Genomic DNA, 16146 nt, shown 5'->3' with positions numbered 1-16146 from the left:
TACAGTAAAAAATTTGCAATCCTATAGCAAATATTCAACAATGCTTAATATTATATTTTTATGGTGTAAAAATAAAATGATATGAAGATGGCCAGCCACTTTTGGATTAGCATTTATAGACAATTAATCATTTTTTTATTAAAACAAAATGGCCCAACGCCCTATTTAATTTTTTTAAAAAAATGATATGAAGATAAAGAAATTTGAGGCAAAAATAAATTGAAATGAAAAAAAAAAAAACAAAAAAAATAGAGGGGACATAATGACTGTCCCTTTAATTAAAAGAAAGTTAATCATCTAGTGTTGAAAAGACTTTGAGTCTTTGTCTCTGTCTTTTCTTCTTTCATTTTAAATTTTACTGGCGGAATGACCTGGGAGGCCCTTATACATGATTCAGATTGTAAATTAGATCCTTTTACCTGATGATGTTTCAATTAGACACTTAAGCTCATTTAAAATAAGAGTCATTGGATGAATCAAACCATTTGTTCATATATATATATGTATATATATTACGATATAAGGTTAATGGGTGCTCGAGCACCCGGATGATTCTATATGGGTCCGCCCCTGTTGCTAGTCAAAATTGTCTTGATCCATTTATTGATTTCTTAGATTTTGTACCCTGCTTTCTTGAGCTATGTAGCATAGACTATGATAAAATTATTCACTTTTTTAACATAAATTTTGGAAGAGAAGTAAAGATGATTTAAATGGGATAAATCCATCAACTTGCGGGGCCATATAATACACAAATTTAATTTGTTCAAGTGTAAAAAAGGAGTTGAAAACGTAAAGTCCGTAGAGTATCTGGACTAAGGTTTTAAAAGGTAAAGTTGAAACTTGTTTTGATGTTTCATGTTTGCTTCAAAGTGAAGAAGGTTTTAAAAAATCTCCGGAAAATGAATTTTTGACCAAAATAAGTCATTATTAAATTCAATTCACCAAAATAAAATATTTTTTTTATTGAACTTTTACAAAACTAGTATAAACGTATTTCTCAGTAACGTTTTAGTTTATATTTTATTCAAAAAAAAATCAATGACAAAAAGACAAAGGTATGACGGAGTAAGTAGACATAAAACGTAGTTGTCGATAACGTTTTATAATATGTTACTCTGAAACACGTTTTACAGCTAAAATGTGACTCACAGTAACATTTCTATGGAATAACTGACAATTGAAATTTAATCTTGTACATGCAACATTTAACTTTATTCAACTTTCCACTCTTAAAATGGATATATATATATATATATATATATATATATATATTTTTTTTTTTTTTTTTTTTTTGTACATACATTAATATATAGTAGCTGCAGAGTTAGCCAAAGGAGAAAATCTGTAACGATATTCCTCTTCAACAGCCAAACATTAAACCGGACCAATATTCATATCTACGTATGAAAAGAGAAAATCAGAAACTCATATATTTTTCCAAGTGAACGTGCGTATGTACAAAATATATATCCATTTTAGTAATGAAAAGTTGAATAAAGTTGGAGGAGACATGTACACGATTGAATTATAATTTTCAGCCATTTCAGAGAAACGTTACTCTGAGTCACATTTTAGTGGTAAAACGTGCCTCATAGTAATGAATTATAAAACTTTACTGATAGCAGTGACGGATCCAGGAATTAAGCTCAGGGGGTTCGAAATTTAAAGTTTATGTGGTAATGTAAGTGCGCGGTGAGCGTAGTAACCCCGACATGCTTTTTATACAAGGTATCTCATTGGTTGATAAAAGTTAATACCAAACTAATCAAAGATATTGAGAACAAAGCTACGTTGATAAAAAAAAATATGAGTGGATCAGTTGTATTACATAAGTTAATTCCTAAAACACGTGAAAATTAAAGGAAAATTAAAGGATGAAAAAGGAAGCGAGAAGGAGAAGAAAAATATTTACCTTAACCCACGAAATTTATATTACCTTATCGTACCGCATTAAGCATTTCTTCCTACTTTTACCCTGCTCCATTCAACATTCTTAAAATTTCTTGTACTTTTTATACTTTTATTTTATAATGTTTTACTTTATTTTGCATTTTAAAATTTTTTAAATTAGTATCCATTCAAACGCATATTACTAGGAAAATTATCAAGATTCTATAAAAGTGTGTAAGTATAGATTTACTAATATTATAATGCATATTCAGAAGATAAATAAATGACATCGTCAATTTTTTAGTACATGTAGTTTAATTTACTAGGTTAGTCATCACTTGTTGGAAAAAAAAATGACGGATAAATCAAATAAGTTTAGTTTCCATCTCTCTAAAATAGAATTGAAAAAATAGAAAAGAAATTACATGAATTCTATTAAATATATACTATTAAAAGGATATTGACGATTTTTACCTTCTTCATAAAATTACATCTAATTTATCTTTATATATATAATTCATCATTTTTAAAGAGTTGTACATAAAATAATGTTGAAATAAAATGACTAATAGATATAAGAAGAATAAAAAAATGTGTCTAATAAATTTAAACAAAAACAAATTAGAAAAATAAAAGACATAAAAGAGAAAAAATAATGAAAAAGAGAAGAGGATCCAAGCCCAAAAGTTGACCCAATTCCATGCATTAAAAAGGGTGAAAAAATAAGAGAAGAGGAATTGTTGCGCATGGGATTCAAACTCATGACGTAAAAGACACTAATGAACCCCTTATCCATTGAGCTAAAGTTTCTCACTTATTTTCAGAGGGTTCATTTTAATATATGTACACATAAAATTAGAATTTGGCCCTATATATATAACGTAATTTTTCGACCAAGGGAATTCGAGTGAACCCCCTAGACACAACCACTACTAAAAAATTGTCAAAAAGCGATGGACAAAAAAGCGACGGATGGCGTGGCTCCATAAAGCGACGCCAATTGCCACACCGTCCGTCGCTTTTAATTAAAAAAAATATTATTTAAATTATTTTACAAAAAGCGACGGACGGAATCTCTTAGTCCGTCCCTTTTTTTCGCGGATTTTTGCGCCAAATATATATATAATCAATAATTAATTATTTTATATAAATAGCGATGCAGTCTGTCGCTTTATATTAAAAATAATTATTTATAAATTTAAAAAAGCCACGCCGTCCATCACTTTTTATTAATTTTAATTGTTTAATTAATTTTTAAATAAGTGACGGACGGCATCTTTATGTCCATCGCTTTTGGTCAAAATATCTGGTCAAATATTTAAGAAAGCGACGGACAATGTCTCTTAGTCCGTCGCTTTTTGGTCAAAATGTTGGTCAAACATTTTTATAAAAAAGCGACGGACATAGAGACATTGTCCGTTGCTTTCTTTAAAATATCTGCATACCAAACGCGATTTTCCCCATTTTTCCTCTCTTCCTTCTCTCTTCCTTCTCTCTAAATTCTCTCTAAAATCGCTCAAGCTGCCGCCCTCCCTCTCCATTGTCTCTTTCTCCTTTAATTTAAGGTTAGGATTTCATCAAATTAGTTTTAATTTTTTTAATTTGTGGTATATTGTTTGATTTTGTTAATTAGTTATTGAATTTGTGTTTTATTGAATGATTGGTTGTGTTGGTTAGCAAATGAATTCGTGTTTTTTTTATTTAAGTACTAGTCTGAATATGAAATTCTTTAATTTGATTGTGAATTGTGATTTTTGTAAAATTTGATGATTGTTAGTTAGTAAATTGTTATTTTGAAGTTAGAAGTTAGAAGTTAGTTTGAATATCATGAATATATATGTTGAATGTTTGAATGTCATGGATGAATATATGAACTTGAACTTGAATATAACCAATTCATGGATTAGAAGTTTATATATAATTAAGTTTAGATATGAATTAACTTGAATTTAGAACTTGAACTTAGAACTCGAAGGTTATATATAACTAATTGAATTTTGTGATTTTAAGACTAGTTTGAATTTGGAATTTAGGACTAGTTTGGATTATATTTGAGATTTTAGGACTACTAATAGTTTGAATTTGGGATTTTAGCACTAGTTTGATTTTTGAATTCTAGGAGTATACTTTGAATTTGTGATTTTAAGACTAGTATGAATTTGGAATTAATTAGGACTAGTTTGAATTATATTTGAGATTTTAGGACTACTAATAGTTTGAATTTGAGATTTTAGCACTAGCTAGTTTGATTTTTGAATTCTAGTACTTTGAATTTGTGATTTTAAGACTAGTTTGAATTTGGAATTTAGGACTAGTTTGAATTTGAGATTTTAGCACCAGTTTGATTTTTGAATTCTAGGAGTACTTTGAATTTGTGATTTTAAGACTAGTTTGAATTTGGAATTTAGGACTAGTTTAAATTATATTTGATATTTTAGGACTAATAGTTTGAATTTGGGACACTAGCTAGCTAGTTTGAATTTGGAATTTTAGGGATTTGAATTACAACTTAATTAGAACTTATAATTAATTATAACTTGAATTTACTATAAATTAAACTTAATTAGGAATATGAACTTGAAATACTGTTGACTTTAATTTATTAGAACTTAATTTTTAGTCTTATTAGAACTTGGATTTTATTTGAACTTAATTAGAATTTTGTAGTACTTGAAAATCTTATTGACCTTAATTAATTTGAACTTAATATAAAATAATTAGAACTTTATTAAACTTAATTAATTTATAATAACTTGAAAACTTAATTAGGAATTAATATAAACTTAATTTTGATCAACTTAACTAGAACTTGAATTTAATTTGAACTTAATTAATTAGTATTGATTAATTAATTAAGCTTTAACTTTGTAGATCTTGAACTAATTGAACTTAATTAGAATTTGAATATATAACTAATTATTGGATTTGCACTTTATATATAACTACTAACTTTTATAATATGAACTTGAATTTAGAAATTGAACTTGAATATACTTTAGAAATTGAATTAATGTAGTAATTGAACTTAATTAGAATTATTAAGTAATTATTATAAATATATATTAACAATGAATTAATGTAGTAAAATAATTATTAAATTTAATTTATAATATAATTGAATATTTATATTTTTGTAAATGGATCATCGTTTGTGGATGTATAATATGCATTATGAAACTGGTGCTGGTTTGAAACCTGAGTTTATTGACGGTGTTAGAGATTTTATTGACCATACAATGACACTTGACATTTTCAAGAATAATGGATTGGTTAGGTGTCCTTGTAGTGCATGTAAGTGCTTAAATTTTTTTAAACCAGATACATTTATGGTTCATTTGTAGCGTAATGGATTTAAGCCTAGATATTTTGTATGGATTAACCATGGAGAAAGAGATGGATTGGATGATATATTTTATAATTCTCTGCCTTTGGATGAATATAATATGATTTCACCACATGGTCAAATTAGGGTTGAACATGACAGGGTTCATGAAATGATCAATGATGCTTTCGGGGTTCAAGGTGGGATGAAATCGGAACAATATTTTGATGAAGCTCCTAATAAAGAAGCAAGACGCTTCTATGATCAATTAGAAGAGTCTAGTCGTCTACTGACGACTATGCGAAGGGAGTCCGCATTTTACCTTGTCAGTTGCGGTTAGATTAATGAATATTAAATCAGATTGGAATATTCCTAATGCGGCTATGGACTCAATGGTTGATCTTTTGGGTGAACTAGTTAATCCGGAGTTTAACATACCTAAGAACTTCTATCAGACAAAGTGTTTGGTTTTCAAGTTAGGATTGACGCATGATAGAATTCATTGTTGTGTTAATGGTTGCATGTTGTTTTACAAGACTGATAGTGAATTAAAAAACTGCAAGTTTAGTGGACATGCTCGTTATAAGAGGCTATGCTTTGAATTTAGGAAAGCGGACATATATGAATAAAGGAAAATTGATAGGTATGAAAAGTCATGATTGTCATGTGTTCATGGAAACTTTAATTCCTATCTCTTTTAGCCATCTATCCGAAATGATATGGAAACCAGTCACAGAGATAAGTCTTTTTTTTAAAGATTTGTGTTCTGGAAAGTTGTTGGAGAGTAGTTTAGACAGGATGGAGGAAAATATTCTTGTTACTACTACTAAGTTGGAGAAGATATTTTCATGTGGTTTCTTTGATGTGATGGAGCATCTTCCAATTGACCTTGTACAAGAGGCCCGCCTCGGAGGTCCGGTTTAAACAAGATAGATGTATCCATTTGAAATATTCACTAAGTTATATATATTCACCAAGTCTTTTATTAACATATATATACATATATACATGCAGAAAAATAAGCAGTTCCAAGCAAACAATTAAGCAAAGGGGAAGGATCGAAGGATCAGTTGTTCAAGGTCATATTAGGAGAGAAACTAGTGATTTTTATTCTTATTACTTTGGTGATGATGTGTCAGGTAGGAGAAACAAGCCCAATCGCAATGATGAAGGCGATATTGATCCTTTATTTCCACCGACATCAATTTTTAATCAAAATGGTCGAGGATCTAAAAAGCGTGGAAAGCGAGGCTTCACTGATATGGAAATGCAATCAGTTGTGACACATATTTTGCTTAATTTTCCAGAAATTCAACCATATGTCAAGTAAGTGTTAAAAATATGTTATCAAATTACATACTAATAAGTGTTCATTAACTAACAAAATACTTGAATGTAAAATGATCAGCTTGTTCGTAAACACATGGGGTAATGAAGCCATATATACGGAATTTTCCAAATGGCTGAGGAACTATGTAAGTGTGCAATCACTAAGTATTTAATATATAATATATTCATGTTATACTAAATCATATTACTTGAAATAACAATCACATAGGTTTATGATGAATACTCAAGTGTCCAACATTTGCAATTAGTGAAAGAAGTAGTACTTGGACCTGAATCTCAAGTACTGACAATGAATAAGCATTGTGTCAACGGTTTTAAGTTTTAAATTGAAGAAGTTTCTAGGAACAAGAAAACAAATAATAGCGGTGTCTACATACAAGGTGATGTTGATGGTACTGGCCAAACTATTGAATTATGGTGTCATTTATGAAATTATTGAAGTAAGGTATTCAGGTTGGCCTAAGAAGAAGATTGTATTGTTTCGGTGTGAGTGGTTTGACCCATCACATAGAGGCCCAAAGGTGGACCATCAACATAATATAATTGAAGTTAAGCACACCAGGAAATATAGAAGTTATGATCCTTTTATCATTGCACAAAATGCTAAACAAGTGTATTACGCTCTATATCCATTGCGTAGAGACAAAGCTGATTGGTGGGCTGATATAAAAAGTAAGCAAGTGGGAAGAATTGAAATTGACCATGTCTCAGATATGGCATATCAAAATGATGTTGCAATTGTTCAACAACAAGTTGATGTTGAATTGGAAACCACACTACAACATCCTCAACACATATTAGAAGAAGTATCTGATAAAGAGATACTGAATGTTGAGGAAGAAATATTTGAGAATGAGGAAAATGAATCATTTGATGACGAAGAATGGGACGATAATGAAAATGAAACAATTGAGGAGGAAGAATGGGAGAATGATGGAATTGAAACAAGTGAGGAGGAATATTGTAGAATGAAAGCTAGCTAGTATATATATATAAGTGTATTTTGCTAATTTTATTTAATTTATGATTTTTATATATATGATACATGTAAATTTACAAANTATATATATTATACATGTAAATTTAAATACAGATGTCTTCCGGCGGTGACGGTGATAGACATCACGAGCATCTTGGAGTTAGCCAAACTAAACAGGCTAAACAGAATAAGTCTAGGAGACCCATAGATCCTGAGGATATTGCAGGATCTATTTCTTATGCGCCAGAGCGCATCAGCCATGATACTCATTTATTTACTGTTCCATTTGGTACGGCGGATCCTCGATAATATTATCATATTTACCGTCGACCAGTCAGTGCTTCCTCTACTTCACATGCATTGCATACAAGACGCTACGAGGGCCTACCTTTATAGGCTATTTGTCGAGCCCGACCCTTATCAGCAGGTACTCCATCTCCCACAGGTACACCTCCTCAGTTATCTGTCACGAGGATCAGAGATTCTAGTAACGAGCAGTCAAATGCTATGGCCGGTACGCCTTCATTGACTCAGTGTTTTGTGCATCCTGATGTATCACCCTCATTTACAGCTAGACCTAGTGCTACACCAGATGATGAGATGCCTGCTCTAGCTCCTCGCTAGAAGGACAGATTTGGTAGAGTCATGATTGAGCCGGATGGATCATCGTAAGTTTGTTTTGTTATCTATTTGTTAGTTTATTTTATTTATTTCTTATACTTTAATATATTATTCATGAACTAACATATTTATTATGTGTTTTGCAGGTGACATCCTGCAAAGGATGTTGCTCGGGCTTTAAAAGACTATGTTAGAAAGACTTTATACACATGCTTATCACTCTTGGAGCGAGATTCCAAATAGAATACGCCAAGCGATGTTTAATGAATTTAAGGTATATATTTTTTAGTTAAGTTTAGTATACTTTACTTTTTTTACTATCGATCTAATTAACGTTGTTCAATTTTTTTCAGACTATGTGTACTTGGGAGCCGAGGTACAATTTGGCCATTACGACCACATTTGAGAGGAGGACATTCGCCAAACTGTCTAGCTGGCTAAAGAAAGTTTGGGATAGTGTTGAACGTTCGGATTGGATATTACCTCATGTTTTTGATGAATTGGGTCTGTATTGGAACACAGACAAGTTCAATGCAATATCAGAACAAGCCAAAGAGGCTAGAGGCAGTCTTAAGGGTGGCTCGTTTCACACCGAAGGTGCAAAGACCGTTGGAACAATTACAAGAGAGATGGTAAGTTCTAATTCAAACTTTTAAACAAATAATTAGTTGATTCATATATATCGTTATAAATTTCAGTTTTTATTTATAGGAAAAAGAATTGGGATGCACTCCCATTGAACCGGAGGTTTTCAAGAAGACTCATGTCAGAAAGAAAGAAAATGAGTCGGATCCGGATCTGTAGGTGGAGGAAAGGGTCGAACGAACTTTTGTAAGTTATTAATTGATATGAATAATATATATTAATAGTGAATATATTTATGATATGTATATATATTGATGTCATTTTTTATATTTAATATGCAGAATGAGTTTCATCAGTACGTCGCTGAGAATCTAGATATTTCGGTCGAAATGACACCTGAACTGTCCACTCAGATTTGGAAAGAAAAAGTGGTGGGCAGGACACACAAGGGTAGATGTTATGGTCTAGGCTCTCGAAACGATGTAAGACGACTCCAGTCAGGCTTAGAAGGTATTGGATCGTCACGTCAAGCCGAGGCCCTTGACGGTGTTCAGATTCCTGCTATGTCGGCTCAAATAGCACAACTTGCATCGGCACTAGTAGAGTCAGAGCAGAGAAGACTAGTTGAACAACGAAGCATGAGCGAGACCGTTCAACAAATCAAAGAACAAGTAATGAAACTCGCTCGTCGACCTACTACTTCGGCTCCCGAGGACACCGACGACGACAATGATGATGAGGATGATTATGTAGATCCCACTCCCTAGTTTAGATCTCTAGACATTTATGAAATTTTGAAATGAATTTTGAAAGACTTTATAAGTATTTAAATTGTGATTTAGATACTTTTGAATATTATTTTAAGTTTGTTGTTTTATGTTTTGTGTAGATTGTTTATAATTGTGTGTGAGTGATTGAGCTGAATAGTGTAGAATTGAATTGAATTGAATTTGCAGGTGGGCAACAGAAACTACCAGTTTCTGCTATCAAAAAAATTGCAGAAAAAGTGACGGACAACTTGGTTTGGTCCGTCGCTTTTCTGGATTTTCCAAAAAAATAATTTCCAGAATAACGACAGACAGCGTCCATTTGTCCGTCGCTTTTCTGGGATTTTCAAAAATAAAATTTCCACAAAAGCGACGGACTGCGTCACCTTTTGGAAATTAAAAAAAATTAAAATTAAAATAGAGCGACGGATTCCGTCGCTTTTGTTAAAAAAAATAGTCAAAAAGCGTTGAGCTAAAACGCGTCGGAAGTGGCTGCGTCGCTTTTCCGTTGATTTTGACCAAAAAAGCAACGCAGTCCGTCGCTTTTGACCGCCTTTTATTGGCAGTTTTTAGTTGTGAACCTAGGTCCGCCCCTGGCTGATAGAAACATTTTATGTTTGTTTACTCCGTCAGATTTTTGTCTTTTTATCATTGAATTTTTTTGAATAAAATATAACCTAAAACATTCCTGAGAAATACATTTATACTAGTTTTGTAAACTTTAAAAAAAAACATATTATTTTGGTGAATTGATATTAATAATGACTTATTTTGATTAAAAATCTCGAGAAAAATGCAATAGTCAAGTACTCAAGTATTATGAGCAGTAAACAATTAGGGCGTGTTTTCTATGAAGGAATATTTTCTAATTTTCGTTCAGGTCGGATTGGGATCTCGGGATCATATTGTTAGAACCAAAATAATTAAGTGTCATGTGGAAGTTAGCAAAACAAACCTTGAAAGATTATGAGTAAAAAGACAAACGAGAAATATATCAAAAGACACAATGATTTAACATGATTTGGTCAATTGAACTACATCCACAAAGGAGATGAGCAATTCACTATATAAAAGAGAGAACAAAATATAGAGAAGAATAACCTCACACAATTTACTCGAAATACAAAGAGATTTACACACGAGTTAACATAACACTTGTATCTAACTGTTTCCTCCTATACAACTCTCTAGCCCCTAGGACTACATTGTGAATGCTGGTACGTTAGAAGGAACAAACATTTATTTATGGAATCCTAACAAAATTTCCTACAAAATAGGATTAGTCAAATATGGAGACTGTATGCTTTCCTTTTAGGAAAATAGAAACTCATTTATGGTAAGAAACTCGCAAATACCCAACATATATTTCAGTTGGATGCAGCCTACGTGAATATCGAAAATCATTTGAACTGTTCGATAGAAATATTGACTTAAGTCATTTGTGTCCCCTTAAAGTTGTCCACAAATTCAGTTAAACACCTTAACTAGGGTTTGTACCTATTTGACACCTAAATTGTTCAAAACATGTGTATATTAAGCACAAAATGCTAATGTGGCAAAATAAGTGCATCCCACTGCATAGCAGCGCGTGAATAGGTCCCAAATTTTTTTAAATATTTTTTTTGGTAAAATAAACGTGTACCTTTTTTTTTCTTCTAATGACACTTGACATGCATAAATTAAAATAATTAAAAATATATTTTTTTCAAAATAATATGTTAATACCCAAAAAGAATGCAACGCCACCCCACCCACGTAGGCTATATTAATGGTGTTCTTCTTCCACCCAAAAAGCATTTTTATAACTCTGTTTGTTTTGGTTCTTCCTTTTTATTTTTCAATCTTTCTAAAAAAAATTGAATCTCCTAATCAAATTTGCAAGAAGAACAAAAAAATCGGACATCGGAGTTATAAAAGTGACCTCCGTCCATCTCTAATTCCGGTTACTTCGATCAACAAACATCACCATCCATTTATTTAGGACCCGTTTGACCATAGATTTTCCAAGTAAAATTTGAAAAAAAAAATTGACAAATAGTGTTGGTCCATACAATATACCATTATTTGGCAAATAACTCAAATTCCCAAATACTAGGAATAAACTAGTATTTGGGTCAAATCTCATTATTTGGGAGCTTTAAAAAATTCAAATTCTACGTCAAACTTTTATCTTTTACAAAAACACCCTCTATAGTAGTAGTTGTTTCCGTTGTATTACATAATTTTTTATTTGAACACCAAAGCAACGATGAAATATTCAGTGAATATGAAAGTGATGATATGGTTGTTGATGAAAATGACGAATAATCGGCACAGGGTAATAAAGTCACGTGTTTCGTCTACTTCACGATGTATGGAATGATGCTTGTTGCACTCACTCCGAACTACCACATTGCTCTAGTGTCATGGACGCTACTTGTTATTTGTTGCAACGAAGATCCAATTGACTTGTTGCGGAAGTCATGAATCTTGTTACGTCGACGTTTCTATCTTGCTATGTAATACAAACTTATGATTTATTGATAGTTTTTAAAACTTATGGGTATATATCAAATTTATTAAAAATATGAAATATATTTTCCAAATATTATTTTTGATACACCATTATGTTGGATGTTAAAATGAAATGAAATTTAGTAGTCGTAATTCAATGAAGTGTAATTAGTAGAAGCTCAAAAGTCGTCATAATGCTCATTAATATAATGCAAGTATTCCAGCAAGCACTTTAACATGACTATTATTTATAGCGCCAAAATGTTCCATCATCACAAAACAGAGCAACTCTATTTTCTTTATTTTTTAGTAATAGGTGTTGTCCGATTCTCGAAAAATCAATCAGACGCACAGTAACATATCATGGTCTTAATATTTTATCCTTTTTTCTATTCGAAAAAGGTTTAAAAGAGAACAATATAGTACAAAAAAAAAAAGGTATACTTTATCATAAATCATTACACTATTGAAAGATGCCTTATTTCATTTTCCATATAGAGGCGGCCCTGAATTTACTGTATAAGTTCAATTACATTTCTTCTTCTATACAAGTGAGTAACACAAACACCTAGCTAGCAACAAGTGATCAGCTATAATGTCTTACATTCCGCCACACAAGAGGCAAACAAAGGGATCGCCATCGCTTGAACCAACTCCGGCACCGGAGTCTCTCATCAGATCTGCTTTCAACAAGAGAAAGGATAATAAATCTCGCACTCGGAGTATCGGTTACACTGATCATACTATCTTAAAATGGTTCTCTGTTGGCTTAGCTGATGAATTGAGATTTTCATCTCTTGTCAGTTTCCAACCTCTTTCACTTGAGTCCTTTGAGACAAAAGCAGGCCTACAGCCTCTCTCTTTGGTTCCAACTCATCAAGGTACTACTTTTTAGTCAACAAGAGTAGAGTAGTTAAATACTGTAAAAAGAATTGGAGTTAATATATTTACATATATGGTTTAATTTAACCTGATCATCCTGTTTTTTATGACAAATTTGGTTGAGTCATTTTATATGATAAATATATTAAATTGAGTAACTTTATTGATACAATGACTTTGCTGACATTTTAAGATATTTACTCAATTTGGTTCTTATAATGTTTTTTGTCAATTGTTTCTAGTTTTGTACCTGTATAGTGTTTTCAACTTCTTCAACGTGACCTACAACTAATTTTAATATATTAGTTTTATATTTTTATGTTTAGTAAAATTATCATACACTAATGTGCATTAGCCGATGTTGGCGGTGCACCCGTCAATCTTCAAATCATGGGTTCGACTCTGCTTTAGTGATGCTCATTAAGCTATATATCTAACTTTTCCAGGTTGCAGTGAAGGAATAAAGAATGAGCTTATAGAAACACCATGGTTTTTGATTGCTGCAAATGTGAAGAAGGATTTGCTTTTGTCATTTCAACATATGAAACGTGAGATGGAGGAAGCTGATATGGCACAAGTAAAGCCGTCTGTAGTTGCTCGTTTTGGAAAAGTTCTCTTTTATGGGTCAGTCGATCTTCTTCATTTAGTTCACATGTTATGCTTTTATCGTCATGTTAATTAGAAATTTTAACACTTCTCTGTTCTGAGAAACATCACTTCGTATCTTTTATAGCATGTATCAAACACCTCATATATCATATGTATCATGCTGCTTACTTTGTTGTGTTTGAAGCATTATTTTGTTAGGTTATTCGTATACAAATGTGTGTTTCAAAATACTTGTCATGTTCTTTGTGAAGCAGGACTTCTTCAATTGGTAAAGATAGCCCAAAACTAAACTCATTGACTGAAACTACTTTGAGAAAAATGAAAAGATCTTTCCATACAGATGTTCCTCCTTCATATATGGACTATGTAGCAAATCGAGTAGTGGAGAATCTCAGACTAGAATATGTGCAAGGGAAAGAACTGTACTATGTTAAGGTATATGCTACTTTCAAGCTTCTAAAAAATGTCTTCGTCCTACTGTATTCTTTCTTTATCCGTGTGTTTTGTAGCTTTCCGATAACTTGAGGACAGAATCAACTGTTTCCTGTAAATGTACTGTGGCAAAAGATCATAATAAGATTCAGCTCTATAAGGTTAGTACTCTAAACCTTTTATGCCTTCAATTTCACGTTACTATCATTAACATATTTATACCTATCTCTTTTTTTTTTTAAGATTGAGTTGAACCGAGTACGCCACATGGTTGCAGACATGAGCATTCTTGGAAAGAGCTCAGACCTCAGATTGTTTGTATATACCAAGAAAATCAAGATGGCTTTATCTGTAAGTTATTTACTCCATTCAAATACAGAGATGTTGGTTATAGGCTCAAGATGTTGATGAATATTTTATATCAAAAGCTCTTTTTGTTCCTTTATATATAAGGATTAAACTCTTGATTTCAAGCTTCTCACAACTGTCGTATGTAATTCTCTTATTTGAGTTTTTACAGTAGTATTACGTCTTTCTATGAGTGTTGTGCTTTAGATAATTCTTCCCATTTTTCAGGATGAGGAGATTAATGAAATTAAGGATCTTATTGGTTCTGCCATTTTGGACTCAGAATTACCGGGTGGTTTAAGATGGCCTTTAAACAAGCGCCATTCTTCAGGGGGTCGATATGTTGTTAATGCTATTGGTCACACAACTGCAAAATCATATATGAATTCATCAATTAGGTTTAAGTTTCGACATGCAAATCGATCTAAATTCAAATCTTCAACTGGTGAGGTTACACAGGAGATTTTCCTGAAAATGCCTGGAATTGTATCAGAGTTACATGTAGGTTCTCTTCTCCTGATGACAAGCAATTACGTTTCTCATTTTATTTTATGTTTTCCAATTTTGGATGTCTTTGCATGATACATCAACGTTGGTTGGTGTTGGTCAAAACCATAGCATAGTATTCTTAGTATAAGCATCGACTTGACTTGATTTGATTTTCATTCTCTTATCAAAAATGCAGAAGCAAACAATGGATGAAGATCTGGTGTTTGAAATGCTGAAAAACAACTTGAAGTTAATTTGGGATATTTGTCTGTTAGATGGCTCGAACTCACAGTCTTAGAGTTGGAAGTGAGGGGTGCTTACTGCTTACCATCCAAGCAGTTCCCTCTTGTCTGTAATTAGCTTTGTTGTTAAGCTGCAATGAATAGAGCATCTTGCTTGAGCTGTCACATTTCGTTTTACATATGATGTTCGGCACTAATAAATTATTGAACAGTTAACAACCCAAGTTGCTTAGACTCTTCAAAAATGTGGCTTCATCCGTGTCTGGTCCATCAGAAATGCACTACTTTTGAAGGATCTGACACACACTTAATGACATTTTTTAAGAGTCCAAGCAACATAGATAGCAACTATATACATATATATGATTCTAGCTTTTACTTAATTACGTGGCTCAATTGCATTTTAAGCAAAATCTAGATACACCATCAATATTTTTATTCTAATTTGGTTTTCCTATGGGTGTTAATGAGTCCATAAATACAAGGTACATATTGAAAGATGGTTCGAAGTCCTCCCTCAAGATATAGAAGGTTGGAATTTTCTAAACTTAACCTCAAATTCTGAAAACACCAATGTTACCTTGAAATCTTTTTCTAGAAAAAGAAAAACTTGTAAAATGAAAATATATATTACTACTCACATGTTGCACCTCCTGGAGGTGAATTGCCAATCTATATATATAAAGATTTGGCTCCTCTTTCATTTTCCTGTAAGTTCTTGCTTGGATTGAACCCCTATTATATATATGTCTCATGGGAAATTCATTCTCTTCAATAGAGGATTCTAAAGCCAGTCTTGAATTCTACTTCAAAGTGTTGGGCATAATGTAAGTCTTATATCTCATCTCAAATGTTTGTTATGCCTGATAAAAAAAATTTAAATCATATTAGATACTTTGCATATATTACTTTAATTTTACTTTACTTTACTACCTATACAGAAAGGAGAGTTTTTTGTTGCTTGTGTACCTTGGGCTAGGGAGTATTTTAGGGGTTTCTTTTAGTGTTAGCATTATTGTGTCCGTACATTTATGCTTTTAAAAATGTACTTCTATTTTGATTGCCTTTAAAATCCTAAATTTAACCAACTACTTAAAGGGTATTTTTGGTATTTACTATTTGTATGTGTTGATG

At 31.8% G+C, this 16146-nt stretch overlaps 2 protein-coding genes across 2 annotated transcripts in view; both read left to right on the top strand.

The window, feature by feature from the left end:
• Positions 1 to 14780, top strand: part of LOC125855812 (uncharacterized) — a 149831-nt gene extending 135051 nt beyond the window's left edge. Inside the window, exon 7 of the mRNA XM_049535504.1 lies at positions 14680 to 14780. The gene's annotated coding sequence lies outside the window, so the exon portion shown is untranslated. The remainder of the gene's footprint in view (positions 1 to 14679) is intronic.
• On the top strand, positions 12503 to 15395 carry LOC125856327 (uncharacterized). Its single transcript, XM_049535840.1, has 7 exons — positions 12503 to 12891; positions 13339 to 13516; positions 13756 to 13936; positions 14011 to 14094; positions 14177 to 14284; positions 14510 to 14782; positions 14967 to 15395. Exons 1-7 carry the CDS (start codon positions 12606 to 12608, stop codon positions 15066 to 15068), a joined length of 1212 nt encoding a protein of 403 aa, XP_049391797.1. The 5' UTR covers positions 12503 to 12605; the 3' UTR covers positions 15069 to 15395.
• The last annotated feature ends 751 nt before the right edge of the window (positions 15396 to 16146 follow it).

The sequence above is a fragment of the Solanum stenotomum genome, chromosome 2, assembly GCF_019186545.1.
Source record: "Solanum stenotomum isolate F172 chromosome 2, ASM1918654v1, whole genome shotgun sequence".
Lineage (NCBI taxonomy): Eukaryota > Viridiplantae > Streptophyta > Magnoliopsida > Solanales > Solanaceae > Solanum > Solanum stenotomum.
Note: the sequence above shows the minus strand (reverse complement) of the source record. Positions and strands in the feature narration are given on the sequence as shown.